The sequence below is a fragment of the Pinus tabuliformis genome, chromosome X (assembly GCF_031772625.1).
Source record: "Pinus tabuliformis cultivar Carrire ecotype Pingquan chromosome X, CPIR1, whole genome shotgun sequence".
Lineage (NCBI taxonomy): Eukaryota > Viridiplantae > Streptophyta > Pinopsida > Pinales > Pinaceae > Pinus > Pinus tabuliformis.
In genome coordinates, this window is record NC_142308.1 from 33,513,916 (window position 1) to 33,536,546 (window position 22,631).

General features: G+C 39.8%; 1 protein-coding gene across 3 annotated transcripts in view; it reads right to left on the minus strand.

Moving 5' to 3' along the window:
• Positions 1 to 6,779: 6,779 nt before the first annotated feature.
• Positions 6,780 to 22,631, minus strand: part of LOC149138193 (Nucleotide/sugar transporter family protein) — a 256,676-nt gene continuing 240,824 nt past the window's right edge. For 2 of the 3 annotated variants that reach the window (XM_089446672.1, XM_089446670.1), the window contains 3 exons: positions 7,678 to 7,832; positions 7,426 to 7,516; positions 6,780 to 7,342 (listed from right to left, as the gene is read on the minus strand). In XM_089446672.1, the coding sequence (XP_089302798.1) occupies positions 7,703 to 7,832 (130 nt within the window). In that variant the 3' untranslated portion in view covers positions 6,780 to 7,342; positions 7,426 to 7,516; positions 7,678 to 7,702. The remainder of the gene's footprint in view (positions 7,343 to 7,425; positions 7,517 to 7,677; positions 7,833 to 22,631) is intronic. The other variant, XM_089446671.1, reaches the window with a different exon arrangement.

Genomic DNA, 22,631 nt, shown 5'->3' on the forward strand with positions numbered 1-22,631 from the left:
CACCAAAGAACACCAGATGTAAGGTAGAAATCCAATGTGGGTGAAAACCACCTGCTGCAATATGTCTCTATCTTCTTTCAAATTAGAAACTCCTTTTACAATGGTTTTGTACTGGTGCAGTCCTTTACCAGTACGCAGGCTGCAACCTGCAGAGAGCTACAACTCTCTCTTGTTTTCCAGTCTCTCCTGGAAGGGAGCTACAACCCCCTACTTCTTTTCTTTCAAGGACCACTTTTCATAAATTTTCAAACTGGATCCTTAAACATCAAGAGATCATCAAGTACAAGTAAATCACTCAGTCAACTGCAGTAACCAGATCAACAATAACAGTAAACTAAACCCAGAACACCTTATCAACAGAAAAATTCAGCTAACAAAAGGTCTTAAGACAGATCCGCAGTTTTCCTTTATCTGGCTTGCGTGGCCCCGCACTTCACCTTCTGCTCCCCTGCGTATACCCGCAGAGAGCCTTCTGCTGCACCGCATACCCATGCACTGTTTCTTCAATCACGCCGCGTACTGTTACTGTAGGTACGCACCCACAGATGCTATCGCGCCACGTACTGCTGCTGTAGCCACGCACCCACAGATGCTATCGCGCCACGTACTGTTGCTGTAGCCACGCACCCACAGATGCTATCGCGCTGCGTACATACGCACTTGCAGCTTCTGAAGCGCCGCGTACTTTCACTGTGCCTACGCACCTGAACCTCTGTCGCGCTGCATACCCACGTACTGCGCCTTCTTCTGCTCTGCGTACCCATGCAGTGCTCCTTCTTCTGCTCTGCGTACCCACGCACTTGCACTGTTAATCACCTGCGTACCTCTGGTTAGGGCCGAATTGGCAGTCTACCAGTGTGCTACAGATTGTCAGATGCCCAGATCTGATCATGCGCTCGAGAGATCACCCTTCATAGATCTGCTTTCAACTTCACTTTTATATAGATCAAGCTTTTAAAACAATAACCCAATATTTCAGATCTTAAGATATTCAATTTGCAAAAGATACTTAGCCAAGTGATCTCCTTTGCTTTATATAGGCAAGCTCTTCCTAAAATCATGGATCAATACCATAGATAACCAATACAAGGGGCCCAAAAGCATGGGGCTCAATAATAATAATAATAATAATATACAACAATACCACGGGCCAAAACCATAGAATCAAGAACGGCGGGCTAAATACCACGGGCCAAACATAAGAAACCCCACGTGAGCGCGCTTCTCTGCCTTGAAGTAAGTGAACTGGGGGTACGCACCTTCTGAACGGGTGACCTGCGTGTGCGGCCGCAGTCCCTTCACGGCGTACCTGCGGGTACGCACCTTTTGAACTATTCTCCTGCGTACCTCTTAATTTCCAACATTTTGAGAGCTTGATCAGAGCATTGCCACTTGAGGGTGTTGCCATCAAGTACAACATCTGTATCATAGAGCCATACCAGAATCATAATGCCAACATCATAATCATAAAGAGCTTGAAATGGGGTCACTTTTGTTGAAGTGTGGTAAGTGGAATTATACCACCATCCAACGAGGTGAAACCATTCTACACTATTTCTCATTACTATCAAATTTTGACAACTTGAGTTTCACTCTTCGTTGGATGTGACAATCGACAAATTGAATGAGGGAATTTGGTTTGAAATCAACATATTTTAAAGATTCAGTATATTGTTTTGTAAATCGGGTCTAGTAGATGAATATGGAGATTCGAGATTTTGATGTGAATCCAATGACTTTAACATATTAGAAGAATCTCGTTGTGGAGTGAGTTGTATTATTCTTTGAGACGAGAAGGTTCAACATACCCATCACTTGAGTGTGCTTATGCTCAACCCTTTCTCACAAGTTTTCTTGGTCCTTTCGAAGGTCATTATAGTTTTGTTGGAGTTGATTCTATATAATCTTTGTTTTATCCTGGAGTGCATAAATTTTGTGTCCCTCTGGTTGAGCCCATTCTCAAATTCTTCCAATCTTACTAATTTTGTTCATCGTCATTGTTCGAGTGAATGTTGGTGTATAACACTCCCTCTTAATTCGCTTCTTTAAATTAAATTTAATTTTTATACCAAATGATGCATATATTTATAAAATAAAATAGTTATTTATATTATATATTAGAATAAATAATTTTGCGTCCCTCTAGTTGAGCCCGTTCTCAAATTCTTCCAATATTTTACTAAATTTGTTCATTGTCATTGTCTGAGTGAATGGTGGTGTATAACTCTCCCTCTTAATTCACTTCTTTAAATTTAATTTAATTTTGATACCAAATGAAGCATAGATTTATAAAATAAAATAGTTATTTATATTACATATTATAATAAATAAGAATGATGATTTTTAAAATTGGTGCCTCTAACTTAAATATAACCTCAGGTGCTTTTACATGAGGGAGTATGATGTTTTGATCGTGACCCTTCTTCCTAAATTAAACATTAATACATATTTAATTTTATACATAACATTAACATACATTGATAAAGGCATTTACGATTGGGTATGTGTTATATTATTTGCACGACCAACATCACATGGTGTATGATGCATTGGGTGTAGTGGGGGGGTGACATCCCACTTTGTCCAAAGAGTTTGTAGTAGACAAAACTCCCTTTGTGAAGGGCTGCCCCAAATTTTTGTTATGTATATATTTTTACGTATGTTTTTGGTAGCTTTCAGTACACAGTTTTAGCTAAAAGCGGTTTTGTGACGCATGGTGGATTTGTAGTTTTGGTTAAAGAACTACCGTTGTATTCTAATCCAAAGTAAATGGATTGGTGGTTCATGGATGCCGCGAGATACATATTGCATTCTAATACTATATAGAAAATATATGTTGAACAATCTTGCTAGTTTTCCCGGTTTTGAGTTCTAGGATAAAATTTATGTTTGCCATTGCATCTTTTCTATTTTATTGAAAAATTTGTTTGTAGCAATTAATTGTACAAGGCTAAAACCTACATTTATGTTTTAAGTTCCTATAAGAATAAGGTAACTGAGACATTGGATGAAAGCTTCTTGTTATTAAAGCTCAACAATCTTGTGGCTTATATTAGATGTTCTAAACTCTTTCTTCCATCGCTAAAAATAATTGTGATTGGATGTGCTTATTGCAACATTAATAACAATTTCAAGAAGGGTGACTTATGCTAGTAGATTCTAGGGCCTACCCATTTTGGTTTTTTGGAAGAATGCATGTAAAAGGCTTCCTCTTTTATAATTCATGGTTGGATTGTAAAAGCACTCCTCTCCTTGGAGATTAATGGAAATATCTTTTGGAAGCAAATTTTGTTAAGGCCTTTTTTTTGTGGAGTGAATGTTTCATCCTTTTCTTGATTTGATGTTCTCATGGATATTCTATTCTAACTATTTTTGGTGATAAAAACATTATGCTAAGGCAAACAATTCTTTCCATTAAAGAGCTACCTAATCATGTGGAAGGAGCTAACTAGGGTACAACCCCACTCGAGTTTCTTTATTTGTAGGTGAGTTGATCCAAGCAACCAAACCATCTCTTAAGAGGAGCTTTGAATTGTGTAGGGTTTGGTATTCACAACGCATTAGGGTTGAAGGTTAGAGATGCCACTTTGAGATAGGTCACTCCTTAGTGAGTTTGAAAGTCACCAAGAGGGTTAAGTCAATGGTGGGAGCAATTCCTATCCAAGACCAAACCCACTCGAATTCAACCAACAATATTGACTTCAGAGGATCCCATCTTGCTTGTATCCTACCACTAGATTCCCTTTGGCTCCATCGCCTTTAAAGGGTATCAAAACTGACCTTTGGCATTACCTTGTGCTCTTCTTGACTAAGTCAAAATGATCCTAATAGAGGAACCCTCCTCGAAGTTTGAGGCAAGTCAACATAAAAAGGTGAAGGTAGGTTGTTAAGATGAAAGTGGGTGTCCTATTAAGGTTCCACTTGGAATGTACATGAATTAGAGCTTTCACCATTTCCAACATACAATTTGGGCAGTAACAAGTTCATTTTTGTGAATGATAATGGGAGATTACAAAACACATTCTTAATGAGAAAAAAGTTGAATATGAGATGTTCCACCTTTTAAATAATTAAAAACCAATTAAAACAAGCTCATGATCAAAGGATTGAGTCTATAATGAGATTTAAATAATGACCACAATAAATTATCATGGAAGTAGTTCAATTTTAAAGTTTTCTTGAATTGTTGTTAAATCAAGTCACAACAATCAAAGGTCCTGAATGGGTTTGATGGTTTTTTTCAATGTTAGTCAAATGTCTGCCATCATAAATGATGGGAGATTATGAAATAAATGCTTGTTATTGATATAAAATGACCCACCTTTTAAAAACTCAAAATTAATTAAAACATAATAACTTGTCATTGTAATGTCCTTTCACAAAGGTAATACATGTGCACATCAATCCATTCAATCTCACTTGCATTATGGATTTATATGACAAGAGTTTAATTTCAACAATCCCGTGATATCTCAAATGAGTCTACTAGCACAAAGGACATGTAGATTAATCTAAGGATACATAAATAATCGTAAATACATTAAGCCCTACATTAAATATTATATCATGTCGTTCATTTGATATAAACATGCCTCAAAGATGTACACTAAAAAATAGCATGCGCTTTGTCTTCGTATAAATTCAACTATTCAAGGGTTGTGTGCATTCTCAAGTTATAACCCTTGTGAGCTTGTAAGATTTACTCCTCGTAGTGTTTTTAAAGCTAATAGGACAAAAAAATACCCCAAAAATAAAGGCAACCTTAAATATATAATGCCGTAAACAACAATTTAATTATCAGGCACAAATCAATCTCAATGCATATGTGTGCGTATACACTTTGAAATTAGATATTATTAATCTATTAGCGCTTGCAGAATCTTGGAACGCATTCATAACAATTGCCTTAGTTATGAAAAATACAACTGTGTATATTAAAGTTTGAAGGTTGTATACCATAACTGTGTTATTAAAAATACAACTGTATATATTGAAGTTTGAAGGGTGTATACCATAACTGTATTGCTCAGCATCATTTAAGCTAGCTTTTGTACTTGTATATTCAGTGTCCTTGGACATAACTATTTATGATAAATTATCAACTATTGGATATTTTATAATAACAATATTTCTAATATATATTTATGCTTTCTTGTCAGACTTTAGCATTGGTTTATTTTATTTTATTTTAATTTAATAACTAAAAATGTTAAAAAATCCTATGAAATATTACGTCTTTCCTTTTGTTTTTGGATGCCATCTTCCTGGGCTTTATTGCACACGTTAATAGATACTCAAAATTGTCTATCTAGTTTTATTTTATAATTTCAGTCCTCAATTCATTTATGAGACTAATGACAACAACGCTAATCATAGATATATTGCATTGTAACTTTCAATTTCTCGATATTGTTTCTAAGATGTTCATCGATCAGCATTACTAACTATGAAAATTTCTCAAACAATACCCACAAGCATTTTGCCAATAAACTTCTCTTGTACACGAGCACAAGGATGCATACAAATCTGTTTTCTCATTCCCACACAATGTGAGATTAAAAGGAAAAGTGCTATTTCCATATTCAATTCATTTTTTTCTTCCCAGAGCTTTGCTTTCGTAAACTCTTGTGATCAGCATTATTTAATTATTTAACATTAATTTGTTGTGCCCATATTTATCATAATGATAGACAATGATTGAGACTAATGAGGGTGCTCTTTCCCTATCGGTCAGTGGGCCATTATCAGGGTCGTTGGCAAGCCGACAGTCCTACTAGGTCTGGTCCAGCAATACCCACAAACAATTTCTCAATAAACTTATCCTGGTACCACTGCAACACAGCAATTGCCACAAGCACAAGGATGCATCAAATCTATTTTCTCATTACCCCACAATGAGAGCTTCATGGCCAAAGTGCTATTTTCATGTTCAATTAACTTTCTCTAGTTTCTTCCCAGGGATTTGTTTTGGTTGACTCTTGTGATCCGTATTACTTGGTATTTTAGCATTAATTCCTTGTGCCCATGTTTATCATAATGACACTGATTGAGACTACCGAGGTTAAGTTAGTTTCGTAGTAAAACTGTTTTGGCTTCTAATTTGATTTTCCTCGCCTTAAATTAAAACTTGTGTAGATAAGTATCACATACTAAACGGGTCTAAGAATCCTTAGTTCTTGTTACAACACATGACCTACCTTTCACATTGTCGAATCATACTCTAATTGCATTACCATGTTAATACCAAGATTATGCAAAAGCTACAACCGTAAGACCTATTTCTTGGTATAAACTGAGAGAACATTGTAGAAGAACAATAACTCAGTTAGACAGGAGTTTTAAAGTGGTATTCATCTGTAATATTATTTCCTTCAGCCTTCCATGCCAACGCAAGCCTTCCCACTGGTGTAGAGATGTTGAACATTTCTTTACAAGGGGCAATCATGAAATCTACCACAAACATCCCAAGGTAAAAGCTCCAAAAACTTGAACATTGATACATATAAACGTTGACCACAGCTTCTTATAGAAGACATATTCATTACTACAGAAAATTCATCAATAACAACTTGATTCATACATGCTTGATATGTGTTTGGTACATTTGAACATTTTCAATAACTTTGAAACATGGAGTTTCCATGCTGAAACACACATCACTCTCAATGAGGGAAATATGTGCAAGTGCACTCCAAGTTCTAAATTTGTCTAAGCTTGATAATTTCTTGCTTCTGAATCTGATATGTCACGACATAATGCGACTGAAATCAGCTTCCATATAGAAGAAATTAAAGCTTAACTCATAGTCAGGTCCTCCACGAGAAGTAACATAAAATCCTCGTGAAGATGAAAGGCTTACATATATTGTTGTCGCCATGTACATTGGAAGAAGGGTTGAAAGGTCATATCTGTAATTGCACTCGTATATCAATAATTTGATGAATTAAAAAAATGGTAACATGGACCCATATGGTGTGGCCAGGGTTTTGTTGTTGGTCTATTCAAAAGATAGAAAACGTAACTAGTAAAAATGAATTCCTTAAATCATGTTAACCAGAATATCTGGAATAAGAAATATTACACAATGTCAAATTTGGGGCTCCAAATCTATATCAGACAATGATTAAGAAAATAAACTTTCTTTTGATACATGCTGAAACCTGTCGCAAATATTCTTAGGAACATTGACCTCTGCTTATTGCTTCAGGTTTAGCTAAAAGAAACTGAAATAGAACCTTTCAATCTCGGTGCTTTGCTTTTATTTCAACAATAAGACAACTTACTCCAAGAATACAAAGTCAATTCTATGCCAGCTACATCTATCAATAAATACATGTTGGCCCTGGCAATACAATACAATAAGATTAGATATAAATAAATGACCATTAACTTTCTTGAAAGGTTAGACAGAAGGACAGAACTTACCCGGTAATACACAAATGGATTACCCGCTCACAGATCCAAACTGTCAACAATGAGGCAATAAAGGAACCAATCTAGTTGAGTCCTTCAAGCACTGAGCATGCACAAAAGCATTGAAATTTATCAACTAAAATAAGCAAATCAACCAGAATATTTTATTTTGAAGCATAAAATATGTTCAATCATAGGGATATGTGAAATTCAAAATGCACTAACAAACACATTTTTCAGGGACATGGACAGATGGAGCATTACCTTTTCGTTTACACACTATCACCTTTCAGACTGTGGCTCCATCAATGTCTTCATCCATATTTTCCAGGATGACATATTTTACAGAACCTCCGTTCTGCTTCATATCACTTAGATCATTGCTTTCATTTGATTTAGTTTTCCTCATTTTCAGATACCTAGAAAGTTGAGACAATTTTATCAACTTTTATTTGAAGCTAAATGCTTGTTTAGGACAGATCTGTAAAAGATAAAGCTCAAGGACAGATAATAAAAAATAAATTGGATCTTTTTCTTTTTTATCTAACTCCCTACAGTATTGTTTTGACTGGATTAAATGAATCTATATAGAAAGTGAAAAGTATCTAAAATACCAGAGAAATACACGTAATAACATAAAATTTTCCTACCTTCCTAGATTCTGTTCATGTCTTATTTCAACAGTAACCTTAAAACTTCAGAAAAAACTATAAAAATTCCTCTCTAGAATTTCCCACAATAGAACATATAAATTCATGAAAATTTGCAGTTTGGTATGTCAGGTCTGTAGAAACCAATTTCTTCCAGACCAATAGCATACACTGGTAAATGTATCATTCAGATAGATAAATGTCATTCTGCAATGCATATTGGAAATCAGCCTAATCTTTCCTTGTATGCTTTCATCCCTCATGACTCTTAAGAGCATATGCACAAGCAAAGAGGCAGAGTGTTCAGCAAGATTCAAAAAGTATACTGGGCAGATACCTCCAACCAATATCATGGTACATCTACTGCACAGAAAGAAGCCAGCTTTTTTTACATATAGACCAAGATTCCTCTGCACGCCTTTCATTTATATGATTAAATCTCAGTGTGTTCAACATGAGCAGTTGAGCAGTTAGTAATGGAAACATAATCCTCTTGGGTTATTGTGAATTTGGCACATTCACTTGAGAGCAAGGCGAAAAGCCTCAAATGAAGGCAAACAGTCATGAGAAGTGCAAGAGACCTTGGAAATTGAAATTAATGGTCTCACAAAATGTATTTAAATGTATATTTTGCAAGTAATATGCAATCACACGGTTTTTCTAAATGGCCTATTATTCTTTACGTATGTTCAATAGTGGTATCAGAGCAGTGGTGGTTCTGATAACTGCATCATTCCTGTTCAAACCCGTCTCTCTGCAATTCTACCATTTTTTTTGCCTCTGAACCAGTTTGTGCTTTGTTGCTTAACAATTTTGACCCCTCAGAGATCTTGTGGTTGTCTACAGGACCATCTCCAAATACCTCTTTTGTGGTCTGTTTATGTCTGAGCCATGGTTTTGTGGCTTTCCTCAGCGCTCCTTATGCAGCCTGGGTTATCTTCATTGTCTCGGTGATTTCTATTGAGAACTCCATGATATTGTCTGCCAGGAGCTTCTTTACTTTCACATCACATATTTTTGGGTTTCTGCTCGAACAGTTTCCCATGGCTCTGTGAAATCATGCTCACACTTTCTGTGGCATTTCCTGTTGAGTGCTTCTCTTGGACTCTGTCGCCCTGCCCATTGTAATGGTTTTCAATTCCTTCAATCAATATCGAGATATCAAGGTAACATCTACTGTCAACTCATTGGAGATCCTTCCACTTAGCTTATTGACTCAACCTTTCTATATCCTTCATGAATTTGGCCGCAGAGTTGTGGCAATGGAATTGGAAGTGGTATAGTGAGATTTTGCTTCTGCTCGGACCATGACTGCTTCGTTAGTATTTAATACTGTTGGCTTGTTATTGTCCAATTGATTGGGAGGCCTCTCTTTCTTTAGCAGTATCTTGTGGTGATACAGTGCAGTGTTCTTGAAGGCCAGTGCCGATGGCTCGACTCCCCCTGCACGTGGCTTGTGAGCAGAATAACAACACAGATGCCTTAAATGCAACAGAATCAACGAGAAATCTATTAACTAATTCTTGCAGTGCTGCAGAACTCAGGAGGTTGCCACACATTACATTCTTAAAAAATGGTTCGAACATCGATGATAATTGCATTGTCAATTGACAAACTTGATAGCAACCTTCTTAGTGGCTCCTTAACTCCATCTTAGCGGGAATTTATACCCCGAATTTTGGAGACCATAGCTATTCAGTATTCATATGCCGCAGCAGGGCCTCCGTAATGTATCTCTTTTGCTAGAATCCATTCCATAACCAGGAATATCATTTGCTCAGATTCAAGCCCATATCCTGTAGTTGCAGCTGCAAAATAAAATCCAATATATTTGTGTTCTCTCTCGTGTTTGGAAAAAATCTGCAATCTTTTTCTTTTCCATTATCGCAATTACATTTGCCATCAAAATATCGCCAAGAATATTCAATAAGGAAAGGAGTAACAAGTTAATGTAGGTGGCGAATTAGAGAGAAGTGAATGCAGAGATAGAATCCTCATCGTGTAATGGGTTGATGCCGGAATCTTCATCCTAGCATGGGTTGATGCCATCATGGCTTGGACAGATGACAGAATCCTCATCCTGGCAATGTGGATCTATCTCTCCATGACTTTAGAAGTCATCAGCATCATGATCCCAGGGTTTAATGCCATGGATTATCAGCTTGTGAAACTTACTGACTGGAGTTTCTCTGGGTCACTTCTTGACCCTAGTTCATCTAGAACTCTCGTTCTTGGCAGCATTGCTTCAATAAGATCCACCACCAGTTTCCACAACGGTGTCCTCCAACTTCATCAGGTTATTATCATTACTCTTCGCCTTTGAAGACATTGAGAGTCCCTCCAATAGGATCAATCCCTGGACCTATACACCAGCAGAGCAGGGGGGTAAACAACATGCACCCAAGAGGTTGAGGTGGGAAGATAGAATCAACGCTCTCAGTGAACAATTAATCCTTTTTCCTCATTTGTGTAGTTTGCTGGAGTTTATTTGAGATAGTTGAAGCTGTTCAGAATGGGATTTATCTTACACAGAAGCAGTTGAATAGCGAGGAATTGGTGAAATTTTATAGATTGTGATGGGCAGGGCAAGGTTCTGAAATAGACCTGCTCAAGCTAATTTCTGATGCTGTAAATATTCCTGTCATTGCTAGTGATCTGATAATCACCCTATGAGTGACCTCAGTTGAAGATTTATTAAACAAAAAGGTATTACAGACCCATGTGCTGGTGTGTGTGTTCTGTGTTATTGAAGCAACGGATCGATCAGATTGCCAATACACAGAAAATAAATAGAAAGACAGCAGAGAAATACAGTAAGCAACACAAAGACACAAACAGTTTTTAATAAGGAGTTCACCCTATTCTCCAGGGCTACGTCTCCGGTCCAGCTTCAGTGGTGGCCTTGTTTTATTGTGTCTTTCAGCAGAGAAATTACAATGCAGGGACTCAATATGAGTTCTCCTGAAACAGATTTTGCTTGGCAGGGTGGTTCTTGGATTCCCCAAGCCACTTGGAGTACACAGACTCTTGTTCTTCCTACTAGCTTTGTGACCATCGGTCTACAGTGGAAACAGCCAACTGTGATGCTCAATCCGGACAGATTCCTCTATGGGAAGGCTTGATTCTTCAAGCTCTCTGGTGCTCGATGTTGCCTGTGGTCAGCTCGACCCTCTATCTCCTCTGCTTGGCTTTACTGCTCTCTATGCTTAATCCTCCTCTCAGGGTTCACTGTTCACTGTCTCTCTTGGTCGCTTGGACTCTTCGCTCCCTCTCTGAATCCCATTCGGTTGTCTCTGTTCATGGCTTTAGCCATTCGACCTCCATGCCTGTTCGGTTCCTCTCCCACCTGCGTCAATTGGAGTTCCTTGCTCGGTGTCAGCATGAACGCTCAGGAAGTAGCCATGTGTTCTCATTGGAAGAGCGCCGGCCGATTCGTCGATTCGTTTCTTTCTCCATCGTGGCAGTCAACGGATTCCAAATCCCCTTAAATCACGGCTTAATTCCCTGTCGACTCCGCTTCTGTCTATCGCGCGCAATCTCAGCCGTCCGATATGGGCTCCTCCAGATCCAACGTCATACGCACGTTGAGCGCGGTTGACTTGCTCGACCGATAACGCGCGATCACGGCGGTTTTTCTCTCACCTCCGCTGCCACGCGTCGATCGCTGAGTGTGATCGCTCTGCTTTCTCCAAAACCTCTTACCATTCAAGGGAGAGTTATGATCAAACCGCCAGTTTCCAGGTCGTGGGTCCCACCTTCATACGATGGCGCTTTTCGTTTCTCCGCCCACGGTCCTTTGGCTCCCAACATGACCGAGTGCTTAAGGCTCTACCATTTCAGCCCTGTTCGCCCAGCGATGCGCGCATCGAAAACCGGCTCCTTTTCCCATTCCGGGGCTCCCAGGGGCTACATCGACCTCCTGCGCAGTCTCCATGGGCCTCGGTCAGCGCGCTTTGACCGAGGTCCTCGTCGTTCCATGCCGGCTGCCATGGCCACTGGTTCAGGGTATTTTCGATTGTTGTTTTGGATTTCATTCGAGATTTGTTCGACTTGGTTTAGTCACGGTTCTTTGACAGTCGTTTATGGATCTGATTCGGATCATGACCTCCCTACTGAAAAGCGTTTGGACCACCAAAAGTTGGTTTTCTTCAAGCATCGACTACGTGAGGAAACTGTTGTCTCACTTGTCCAATCTCAACCCACTTCGCACTGCTTGGCTTCGAACCTTTAAACCCAATCTTGAGGTATTCCACCTGTCCACTGCGCATCGTCCTTACCTTCCTGTCTAGCACTGTATCTTCTTGCAACTCATTAAAATATTCAGGTAGCAGGTCATCAACAGAAGCCAATTGACTCTGCTCTTCAGGGTCCTCAATCATTGAAGGTTCAAACAACCTCAAGCAATCTGCGTTCACGACTGAGTAGATGTGCATGTAAGCTGGCAGATCAAGGCCAAAAGCATTCTCCCCAATCTTCTCAAGTATTCTGAAGGGTCCATACCTGATAGGTTTTAGCTTCTTACCTTCACCTTGCATCCGATCCTTGCTGATATGCAGCCACACTTGGTCTCCAACTTGAAAACTATGCTCCATCCGATGCTTATCATGCCTAGCCTTGTACTTGGCCTGGCTCTTTTCTAGCTGTTCCTGTACTGCCTGGTGGATCTCTGGATCTGTTCAATGAACCTAGTTGCCCTGTCCACATCACTGTGTCCATCAACCATGGTATCTTTACCAAAGACAAAATCCAAGGGAGACCTTGGTATGAAACCAAAGCAGGTCTCAAAAGGAGATCTCTGGGTAGAAGAGTGTTTGGCTCTATTGTAAGCATGCTGCACATAACACAAGTGTTCATCTCAAAGCTTAGGGTGCTTGCTGCAATATCCTCTCAGTAACTGGATCACTGTCCTGTTAACCACTTCTGTCTGGCCATCTGTTTGTGGATGAAAAGCTGTGCTTTTCTTTAATTTGGTGTCCATTAGTTCCCACAGAGTGGAACAAAACTTTCTCACAAATTGGGTGTCTCGATCGGATATAATAGAAGTGGGTAATCCAAAATGAACCCATACATGTTCAAAGAATAATTTTGCAGTTTGTTCAGCTGTAATCTGTTTACTACAGGGTATCAAAATACACATTTTGTTGAACCTATCCACAACAACATATAGATAATCATGACCCTTCCTAGATTTAGGTAGTCCTCCAACAAAATCCATGGAAATGCTTTCCCAAGGGTGAGAAGGAACTGGCAATGGAGTGTACAAGCCTAGTTTTCTGTTGTTGGGCTTGCTTTTAGCACACATAGCACACCCCTTTACATATCTAGAAACTGTCTCACTCATTCTTGGCCAATAGCAGAACCTTTGCAGCTGTGCAACTGTTTTACTTACCCCAAAGTGACCTGATATCAGAGAAGTGTGTGCTTCCCTAATTATCTTTGCTCTCTCAGTTTGTGGAATGCAGAGTTTCCCACAATGATATAAGAGTCGGTCCTTCACATGATAGTCCAATTCTTCTACTCTTTTGCCTTGACTCAAAGTTGCATATACATCTTTAAAGTCCATGTCCTGAGCATACTGTTCTATGTAGCTTTCATGCAGCACAAAATTATGCTTAAGTATGGTAGATGCATTTATAATGGGTCTAGATAACATGTCTGCAACCTTGTTATGTATGCCCTTTTTATATCTGATGACTAAATGAAACTGTTATAGAAAACCCATCCATCTGTAATGTCTTGATTGTTGCAACTTAGTTTGGGAGTGTAGATATTGAAGTGGCTGATGATCAGTATGTATTACTGTTTCTTTGCCCATTAAGTAATGTTTCCACCTTTTCACACTCTGAACTAATGCATACAATTCTTTATCATAGGTAGGATAGTTGACTACTGCAGGATTAAATGTCTCAAAATGATAACATATGGGTTTACCGTGTTGTGTCAACACTGCTCCCATGGCATAGTCACTGGCATCAGTTTAGACCTCAAATGGTCTTTGTAGATCTGGCAGTGCTAGTACAGGGGTTGTACTAATTTTTTCTTTCAAGGTGTCGAAGGCTTTCTGCTGTTTGCCTCCCCACTGAAACACCTTGTTCAATCCTGTCAAAGCATGTAAGGGAGTGGCAATTGAGGAAAAAGTTGAAATGAACTTCCTCCAATATTGTGCTGCTCCTAAGAAGCTTCTCACTTCTGTAGTAGACTTGGGTTTAGGCCAGTTTACAATGACTGCCACTTTAGAGGGATCTATTTTCAATTCACCTCCCCCTACTATATGACCCAAATAATTTAGAGAAGTTTTGCCAAATTCACATTTGGAGAGTTTAACATAAAGTTTTTCTCTTTTCAAAACATCTAATGTCTGCTTAACATGCTTTAAATGTTCTTCCCACGTTTTACTAAAAATCAAAATGTCATCCAGATACACAATAACAAAATCATCAAGAAAAGGTCTGAGTACATCATTCATTAATCTCATGAAAGTAGCAGGGGCATTGGTCAAGCCAAAAGGCATAACCAGCCATTCATACAATCCCTGCTTTGTTTTGAAAGTAGTCTTCCATGCATCTTGCTCTGCAACTCTGACCTGATGGTATCCACTGTGCAAGTCCAGCTTGGTGAAATAAATAGCTTCCTTCAATTGATCTAAAAGATCGTCTAAGCGAGGAAGGAGATAACGATTTTTTATTGTTATCTTATTCAGTGCTCGGTAATCAATGCACATTCTCCACGAGCCATCTTTCTTTCTCACCAAAACGATTGGTGACCCACATGGTGATGTGCTAGCCCTCATGAACCCTTTCTCGAGCAACTCCTGCACCTGCTTCTTGATTTCAGCATTCTCTAAAGCAGATAACTTGTACATCCCAATGTTAGGCAAAGGAACATCTTGCTGCAAAATAATATCATGTACTATTCCCTTTTTGGGTGGCAGACCTTAAGGTTCTTGAAACAAGACATCATACTCAAAAACAATATTTTCTATATCAAATTGTTGATCAGAATTACAGCCCTCAAATACATTTGTTTTATCAGTTTTCTTTTCCTTTACAACCATCAATAAGAACTGTTTGCATAAATTTATCATTCTTTTCATCTGTCCTGAGTTTATGAGAGTATAATTATTCTTGAGCTTATGAGCTCTTACAAAGTATTCGATTCCATCTTTAACAAGTAGATACTTGTTCTCTGCTCTATAGAAAATAGCCTTTCTATCATACAAGGGACTTCCTAAAACAATTCCACATATATCCAGAGGAATTATATCTAACTCAACCTCATCTACAAATGCTGACCCAAAAGAAAACTTGAGTTTGCACTGTCTAGTCACTTGTAGTAGTGCTTTATCATTCAACCATCCTAATGGGTATGGCTTCTTATGAGGTGTAGTTGCTAATCCCAATTTCTTTACAATTGCTTCAGAAATCAGATTTACTTGTGAGCCACTATCAAACAAAGTATCAATCTTTTGATTTTTGGAAACAACTCGAATATGGAAAAGCTCATGCCTTTTTCTCTCATGTTCTTCATCAATAACAGATTGAGCAGAATTACTAGTAGATGCTTCAGAATTCTTACCTTTTATACCTGTGGCTGCAATGATTGTTTCATCTCCCGAGTCTGACCCCAAATCCTTCTGAATAGCTGCAGTAGTCTTCTTCTTCTTGCCCTCGAACTTCTTAGGTCTCAGCTCTAGATGCAGAATCCAACAGTGCTCATCATCATGCCCCTCCTTTTTACAGTGAGTGCATGAGGCTTTGCCTTTCTGTGCAGCGCTAGTCTTCCTTGCTTTCCACTTCTGCTTTCTTTTCTCCTTGCTCTTGCTTACAGTGGGTTGCGATGGTCCCCCAACTTCTGGATTTCCATTCTTTCCTCTAGTTTCTAGATGAGTAGCTTGTATAGATACCTCATCTATACTAGTGGGATTAAACATGAGGATGGTATGCCTCATGTAGCTGTGTAGACCACCAATGTACTTCAAAAGAGTTTCTGGTGAGTCTAATGAAATACCCAACATCAATGCTCTCTTTCGGAACTCTTGAGTATACCCTTGTACACTTTGCCCTTTCAACTGCCGAAGAGTTTGCCAACTCATCATGGCTTGTTGCATGTAGGCCAATGGATAGAACTGCTTTTTGATTGCAGTAACAAATTCACTCCAGACAGAGATGGTCTTACCATGCTTCCTCATATCAGCTTGGGTTCTGCCTTCCCACCAAACCAAGGCAGTGCCCCCTAGGCGAAGGCTTGCCAGCTGAATCTTGCTCTTGTCTGAGTCTATATTTTGTACTCTGCAATACACATCAATTTGTCTAATCCAATTGTTAGCATTTAGCTCTCCATCATATATAGGCAGATCAAATTTAACATCTAACTTAATCAAAGATGCCTTCTTATTATGCACAGGGCTAATAGGAGGTGTAGGGAAGCTTTCTTCTTTCCCCTTTCCTTTTGAGTGGTCATGGGAATGAGATTCATCTTCTTCTTTATCTTGCTTAGAGCCTGATGAATCTTCACCCTTATGCTTTCTAAAGTCCCTATACATTTCTTCTACCATGGACTTTATAGCTAGGAAACTTTCTATGAATTGAGGGTCTGGCCCTATAGAACCTTCTTCTGACATTGTCTTTCGAGAATAGACTCTCCCAATTTCAGGATTAGTTTCCACCAACTCTCCTCCTAATTTGAGCTTTGATCTAGTGAGCATTCACAGCTAAACCAACACAAGCTTGTCCAACCTTACAGCCTAGAGCTCTGATACCACTTGATCTGATAATCACCCTATGAGTGACCTTAGTTGAAGATTTATTAAACAAAAAGGTATTACAGACCCATGTGTTGGTGTGTGTGTTCTGTGTTATTGAAGCAACGGATCGATCAGATTGCCAATACACAGAAAATAAATAGAAAGACAACAAAGAAATATAGTAAGCAACACAAAGACACAATTTTTAATAAGGAGTTCACCCTATTCTCCAGGGCTACGTCTCCGGTCCAGTTTTAGTGGTGGCCTTGTTTTATTGTGTCTTTCAACAGAGAAATTACAATGCAGGGACTCAATATGAGTTCTCCTGAAGCAGATTTTGCTTGGCAGGGTGGTTCTTGGATTCCCCAAGCCACTTGGAGTACACAGACTCTTGTTCTTCCTACCCGCTCTGTGACCCTCGATCTACAGTGGAAAGAGCCAACTGTGATGCTCAATCCGAACAGATTCCTCTATGGGAAGGCTTGATTCTTCAAGCTCTCTGGTGCTCGATGCTGCCTGTGGTCAGCTCGACCCTCTGTCTCCTTTGCTTGGATTCACTGCTCTCTGTGCTCAGTCCTCCTCTCAAAGTTCACTGTTCACTGTCTCTCTTGGTCGCTTGGACTCTTCGCTCTCTCTCTCTGAATCCCATTCGGCTGTCTCTGTTCATGGCTTTAGCCATTCGACCCCCATGCCTATTCGGTTCCTCTCCCTCCTGCGTCGATTGGAGTTCCCTGTTCGGCGTCAGCATGAACGCTCAGGAAGTAGCCACGTGTCCTCATTGGAATAGCGCCAGCCGCTTCGTCGATTCGTTTCTTTCTCCATCGTGGCGGTCAACGGATTCCAAATCCCCTTAAATCGCGGCTTAATTCCCAGTCGATTTCGCTTCTGTCTATCGGGCACAATCTTAGCCATTCGATCTAGGCTCCTCTAGATCCAACGTCATACGCACGTCGAGTGCAGTTGACTTGCTCGATCGATAATGCGCGATCATGGCGGTTTTTCTCTCACCCCCGCTGCCACGAGTCGATCGCTGAGTGTGATCGCTCCGCTTTCTCCAAAACCTCTTACCGTTTAAGGGCGCCCCGATCAAATCGCCGGTTTCCAGGTCGTGGGTCCCACCTTCGTACGATGGCGCTTTTCGTTTCTTCGCCCACGGTCCTCTGGCTCCCAACATGACCGAGTGCTTAAGGCTCTACCATTTCAGCCCTGTTCGCCCAGCGCTAATCGCGCATCGAAAACCAGCTCCTTTTCCCATTCTGAGGCTCCCAGGGGCTACATCGACCTCCTGTGCAGTCTCCATGGGCCTCGGTCAACGCGCTTTGACCGAGGTCCTCGTCGTTCCACACCAGCTGCCATGGCCACTGGTTCAGGGTGTTTTCGATTGCTGTTTTGGATTTCATTCGAGATTTGTTCGACTTGGTTTAGTCACGGTTCTTTGACAGTCGTTTATGGATCCGATTCGGATCAGCTAGCAATGGTGCTAGTGCTGTAGAGCAGTTCTCTCAAGTCATTCAATGAACATATCTATTGCCCTTGTAGCTAGGATTTTCCACAAGAAAGAGCAGGTGTTTCTTGCTGCTAGTTCGATCGCTGTTCAGAAATATATTCAAGAGAGATATAAAGGCTTGGAAATCACTCATTTTGAAGCCAACACTCTTTATTTGCTAAGCTTGAGAAATGGAAAGGCCTGATGGATTACAAGAGTTACTGAGCACTTTTAATACTCCACTGTTCATGACACAGTAAAATTCAGCAAGTCCACTCGCTGATATTTGAACTGTTTACAAAATGCACAAGACAAGATTGAATTTTTGCAACTTGAATCTCAGCGCCAACAAGACGAACTAAAACAAAGAAATCAACATTTTGAACTGCTTCTTGTTCAGGACAATTTTACGTTTGAGATTGATTCCCATTAGCAGCCAACAGTTCATCAGATCAATGATGCAATTTAGGATCAGATTCACATGAAGACACGGAAGTTCCACTTGAACTTCCCAAACTCATTATCAAACCTTGGAAAAAATTCATTCACAACAAGCATAGCATTAGTCTTGGATATGAAAAGGAAGTGTCCCTTCACATTCTAGACTACAAATCAATCTAGTGTCAAAATGCTAGGTTTCTTTAGGATGGTTCATCTTCACCTACTCCACAACCACTTCAGATTCCTAGATGCCAACATTGTGATCAGGTTGGCCATGTGAAAAATCAATGTTTTTATCTTCACCCTTGTGAGCATAGTGGAAAACATAGTCATCATTTAGACAAATGTTCCAGACATAAGACTCCTGCAAGAGCAGAGATTCACTTTGGATGTATCACTTCTTGGCAATGGTCATCAACAACTAAGAAAATATATTGGTTAGAGTCTGTTAGTGTCAGTGTTTCCAGCCTTCCTCCAGTGATCAAATATGCTCTTACAAAGTGGTCTCAGAGTTTCCAAGTCAAATTTTGTCATTTCAAAGAATTTTCAAGCAAAATTTGGTCACTAGGCATTAGGTCTAGGGTTTGCTTTCACTCCTTCTAAAGTTGTCCAAATGTTGGTCCATGTCACCATTCAGCTGAGTTTATCATCATTCATAGGGTTGTCATCATCATGTCAAGTTCTAATGAGTCATTTTACACCTTGTTCATGCTTCAGTTGCGCCTAGGTAAGGTCATTTCCCTCTCCTAGGGTTTTGAAGGCAATTTCTCTCGGACGGTCAAATCATCGGCAAAACTTGTATCCTGATGTTCATACACCTTCCCCTATCCTTAAAGTACCTTATTAAATACTTCCCATCACTGAGATTCCCCAAATTCTTCATTTTCGCACAAACCCTAGTTTCTAGCTACAACCTGGCAATTTTCTAGGTTGGGCCTGTGTTTTGCCCTTTTGTACCCCTTCCCCTCACTCGATCTCCGCGATTCCACTTTCCCCTGTTTCCTAACATCCCTCCCTACTTCCAAAAATTTCCCCAAGAATTTAGAAGCCCCTTATCCCCTTCATTTCGCTTCATTTCGGCAAAATCCCTTGTTCCACACATCGGGATAAGTTTCACTCAAAAGATGTTTCAGAGAAATCAAAGATGAATTTTGGAAAAATGAGAGAGGTTTTTGTCCACAACATGCCAAAGAAGAAAAACCTCCTTCACTTTTTGCACAGGTGTCATGGTTTTAGAGAAATGTCAAAAATACAATCGCCAGATCCAAGGAGGTTGGCCAAGGCACTAAAACGACGGAAAAAGCCCGATCCACTCCAAATTTTGGCCAAAGCCTCTTTGACTGAGCATGGTACTTTATTGGGGACTCCCAGCCCAAATTTCAAGAAATTTGGAGAAAATTTTGTCAATTGGGAATTTTTTGTGCCAAACACAGGTTTTCTCCACCAACGGGTCGCGCGCTGCGTGCGACCCTTTCATTGGGCAACTCCTTTTTGGGAAAAATCAGCATTTTTGGATTTGTCATGCAAAGATACACTTGCTCAGCCATTGCCAAGAAATTTCACCAAGTTTTGGGCCTCCAAAAAATCAAAAAACAAGCAAAAAATGACTTTCTGCCACCTTTTTGACATACATGAAGCAGTGTTGGGAGATTGCAATTTTGGAGGGGCAAATGACCACCAAATTCAGAAATTCCACTTGGGTTGGAAAGTAGACATCCAGACCTTTCCAACAAGCCCACTTTTAACTCATTTGGACACCTGGAAGTACCTCAAAATCAGCTCCAAAGTAGCGCGACCCGTTCAGAAAGAGGGCGCGACCCGTTGGGCAGTTTTAACAGGAATTCATTTACAGCTCAGGAATTCGCCCAGCTTTGACCAGTTTTGACTTGTGATGGGATTTTTCACCCTCTTTGATGTAATTAATGTATTTTCATGATGACATGACACTTATTTATCTCTTCTAGAAGATTCATTCATGAAATAACAAACATTTAATGAATGAATTGGTTTCCTAGCTTATAGAGGCAAGTTGTTTTGACTGCCTAGATTTTAGTGCTCAGTTTAGAATTGGTTGAAACAGCTCCTCGAAGGATGAGCTCGACCCCTAGAGGCAAGGAAAGGTGTTAGCTTGCCTATATTATGTATTTTCTTAGTCATTTTCAGAGGTTGGAGGGTTGGACTCTTGAGGAAGAAAGCTCTATTGTATTACTCATTGTATCTCTGCAATTTTGGCAAAAGAAGAAAGACCAGGGTTTTGCAGTCCTTTTTGGGATTCCTGTGGTTACATGTATTGATGGTGTGTTTCTCTTTGTACTTGTAAGTTTGTTATGTGATTCATCTTCTCACTTTTCCTTCTGCAAATTAGGCAAATGAAGTGTTAAAGTAGAATTCATGATTGCCATGCTCTGCTTTTAAGTTTGCTTAATATTTATGTTTTCATCTGTCTAAAGAGAACTCTTGAAGGTTTCTTGCTCTCTTTAGCCCCTCACCGGTCATTCCTATCCATTCACTTAATTCAAAGGCATCAATACAGTCTCCTACCTTGCCCCAAAGAACCCCCTGCAAAAACTGTGTCCAATCCCCGCACCCAAAATTGCCTTTCCCCGATTTTCCACCAAAATCTTAAAACTTCCCAATTCAAACCTTTTATCAGTTTACTAGCGTAAAATCAATGTTTCCTTATTGGTTATCTCGCCCTTTGAAGATCTTTATCGAGATAGACCGGAGAGAGCCCTCTCCTGCCCCGTAGGGCTAGCTACGAGGCTAAGTGGTTTGATGTTGCCTTGGAATTTACCTTTTTCAGCCTAAGGTGAAATTTCAAGCGCTAACAGAGTCCATTCTCAAGTATTGATACATCTTGCAGTAAAGATATTTTCATCTTCTCACCCTGTATTTGATAGCGAAATTGATAGTCAATTACTAGTTTTGAAGTTATATCAAGTGCGCTTGAGCCACAACTAGGACCATAGCCAACCGCTAAAGCCTAGAGCTTGATTCATAGTTGTAGCCAGATATAGCATGATTTGGTTGGTGGCCTCCCTTAAACCACCGCCGGTAGAAGACTTCGGCTTCTGCTACACATCTCATTAGTTTGGGGTCATATTTAAACCATCATCAAAGAACACTTCCAATTCATAGAAGACTTCAATTTCTAGCCAAATTCGGAATTGTTCCAGGAACTGCTTCAAGCCAATTTCTAGAGTTGGTGTTCAGGCTTCAGCATTGAACCACCACCGGTAGAAGACTTTGACTTTTGCTATCTCTTTTGGTTTGTGGTCTTACTTAAACCACCATTTCAGAGAGCACATCCACCCATTGGCTGCCATACACTTTTGTATTTTAGCTCTCTTCCTGGACTTAAATACAACCCTTCGGATTAGAGGGAGGAATGTTGGAAACATAATCCTCTTGGGTTATGCCAATTTGACATATTCACTTGAGAGGAAGGCGAAAAGCCTCAAGTGAAGAGCAACAGTCATGATAAGTCCAAGAGACCTTGGAAGTTGAATCCAACAGTCACACAAAATGTATTTCAATGTACATGTTGTGAGTAATTGCAATCACACGATTTATGTAAATGGTCTATTATCTTTTTTATGTTCAACAGTTATAATGCTATACTACAAGGCAACGAGGCTATTGGATTCCCACCAATTATTTTGTGGCATGTTACCCACCAAAGTGGGTAACCCCTAGGAGAATTTTTTTCTCTCATTAGTCAACCAGCTAGCCTACAGCCCTATGATGATCCATATCTAGCTTTACTTCAGAGCACTCCACCTATGCTTTGAAGTAAAATATTGTAATTTTATAGTCAATCTAAACCATTCATCATTAGGTCATATATTCGATGGTGGATGTTATGTTAGCGTTTTCTTCTTTAGAAGGAAACCCTCCT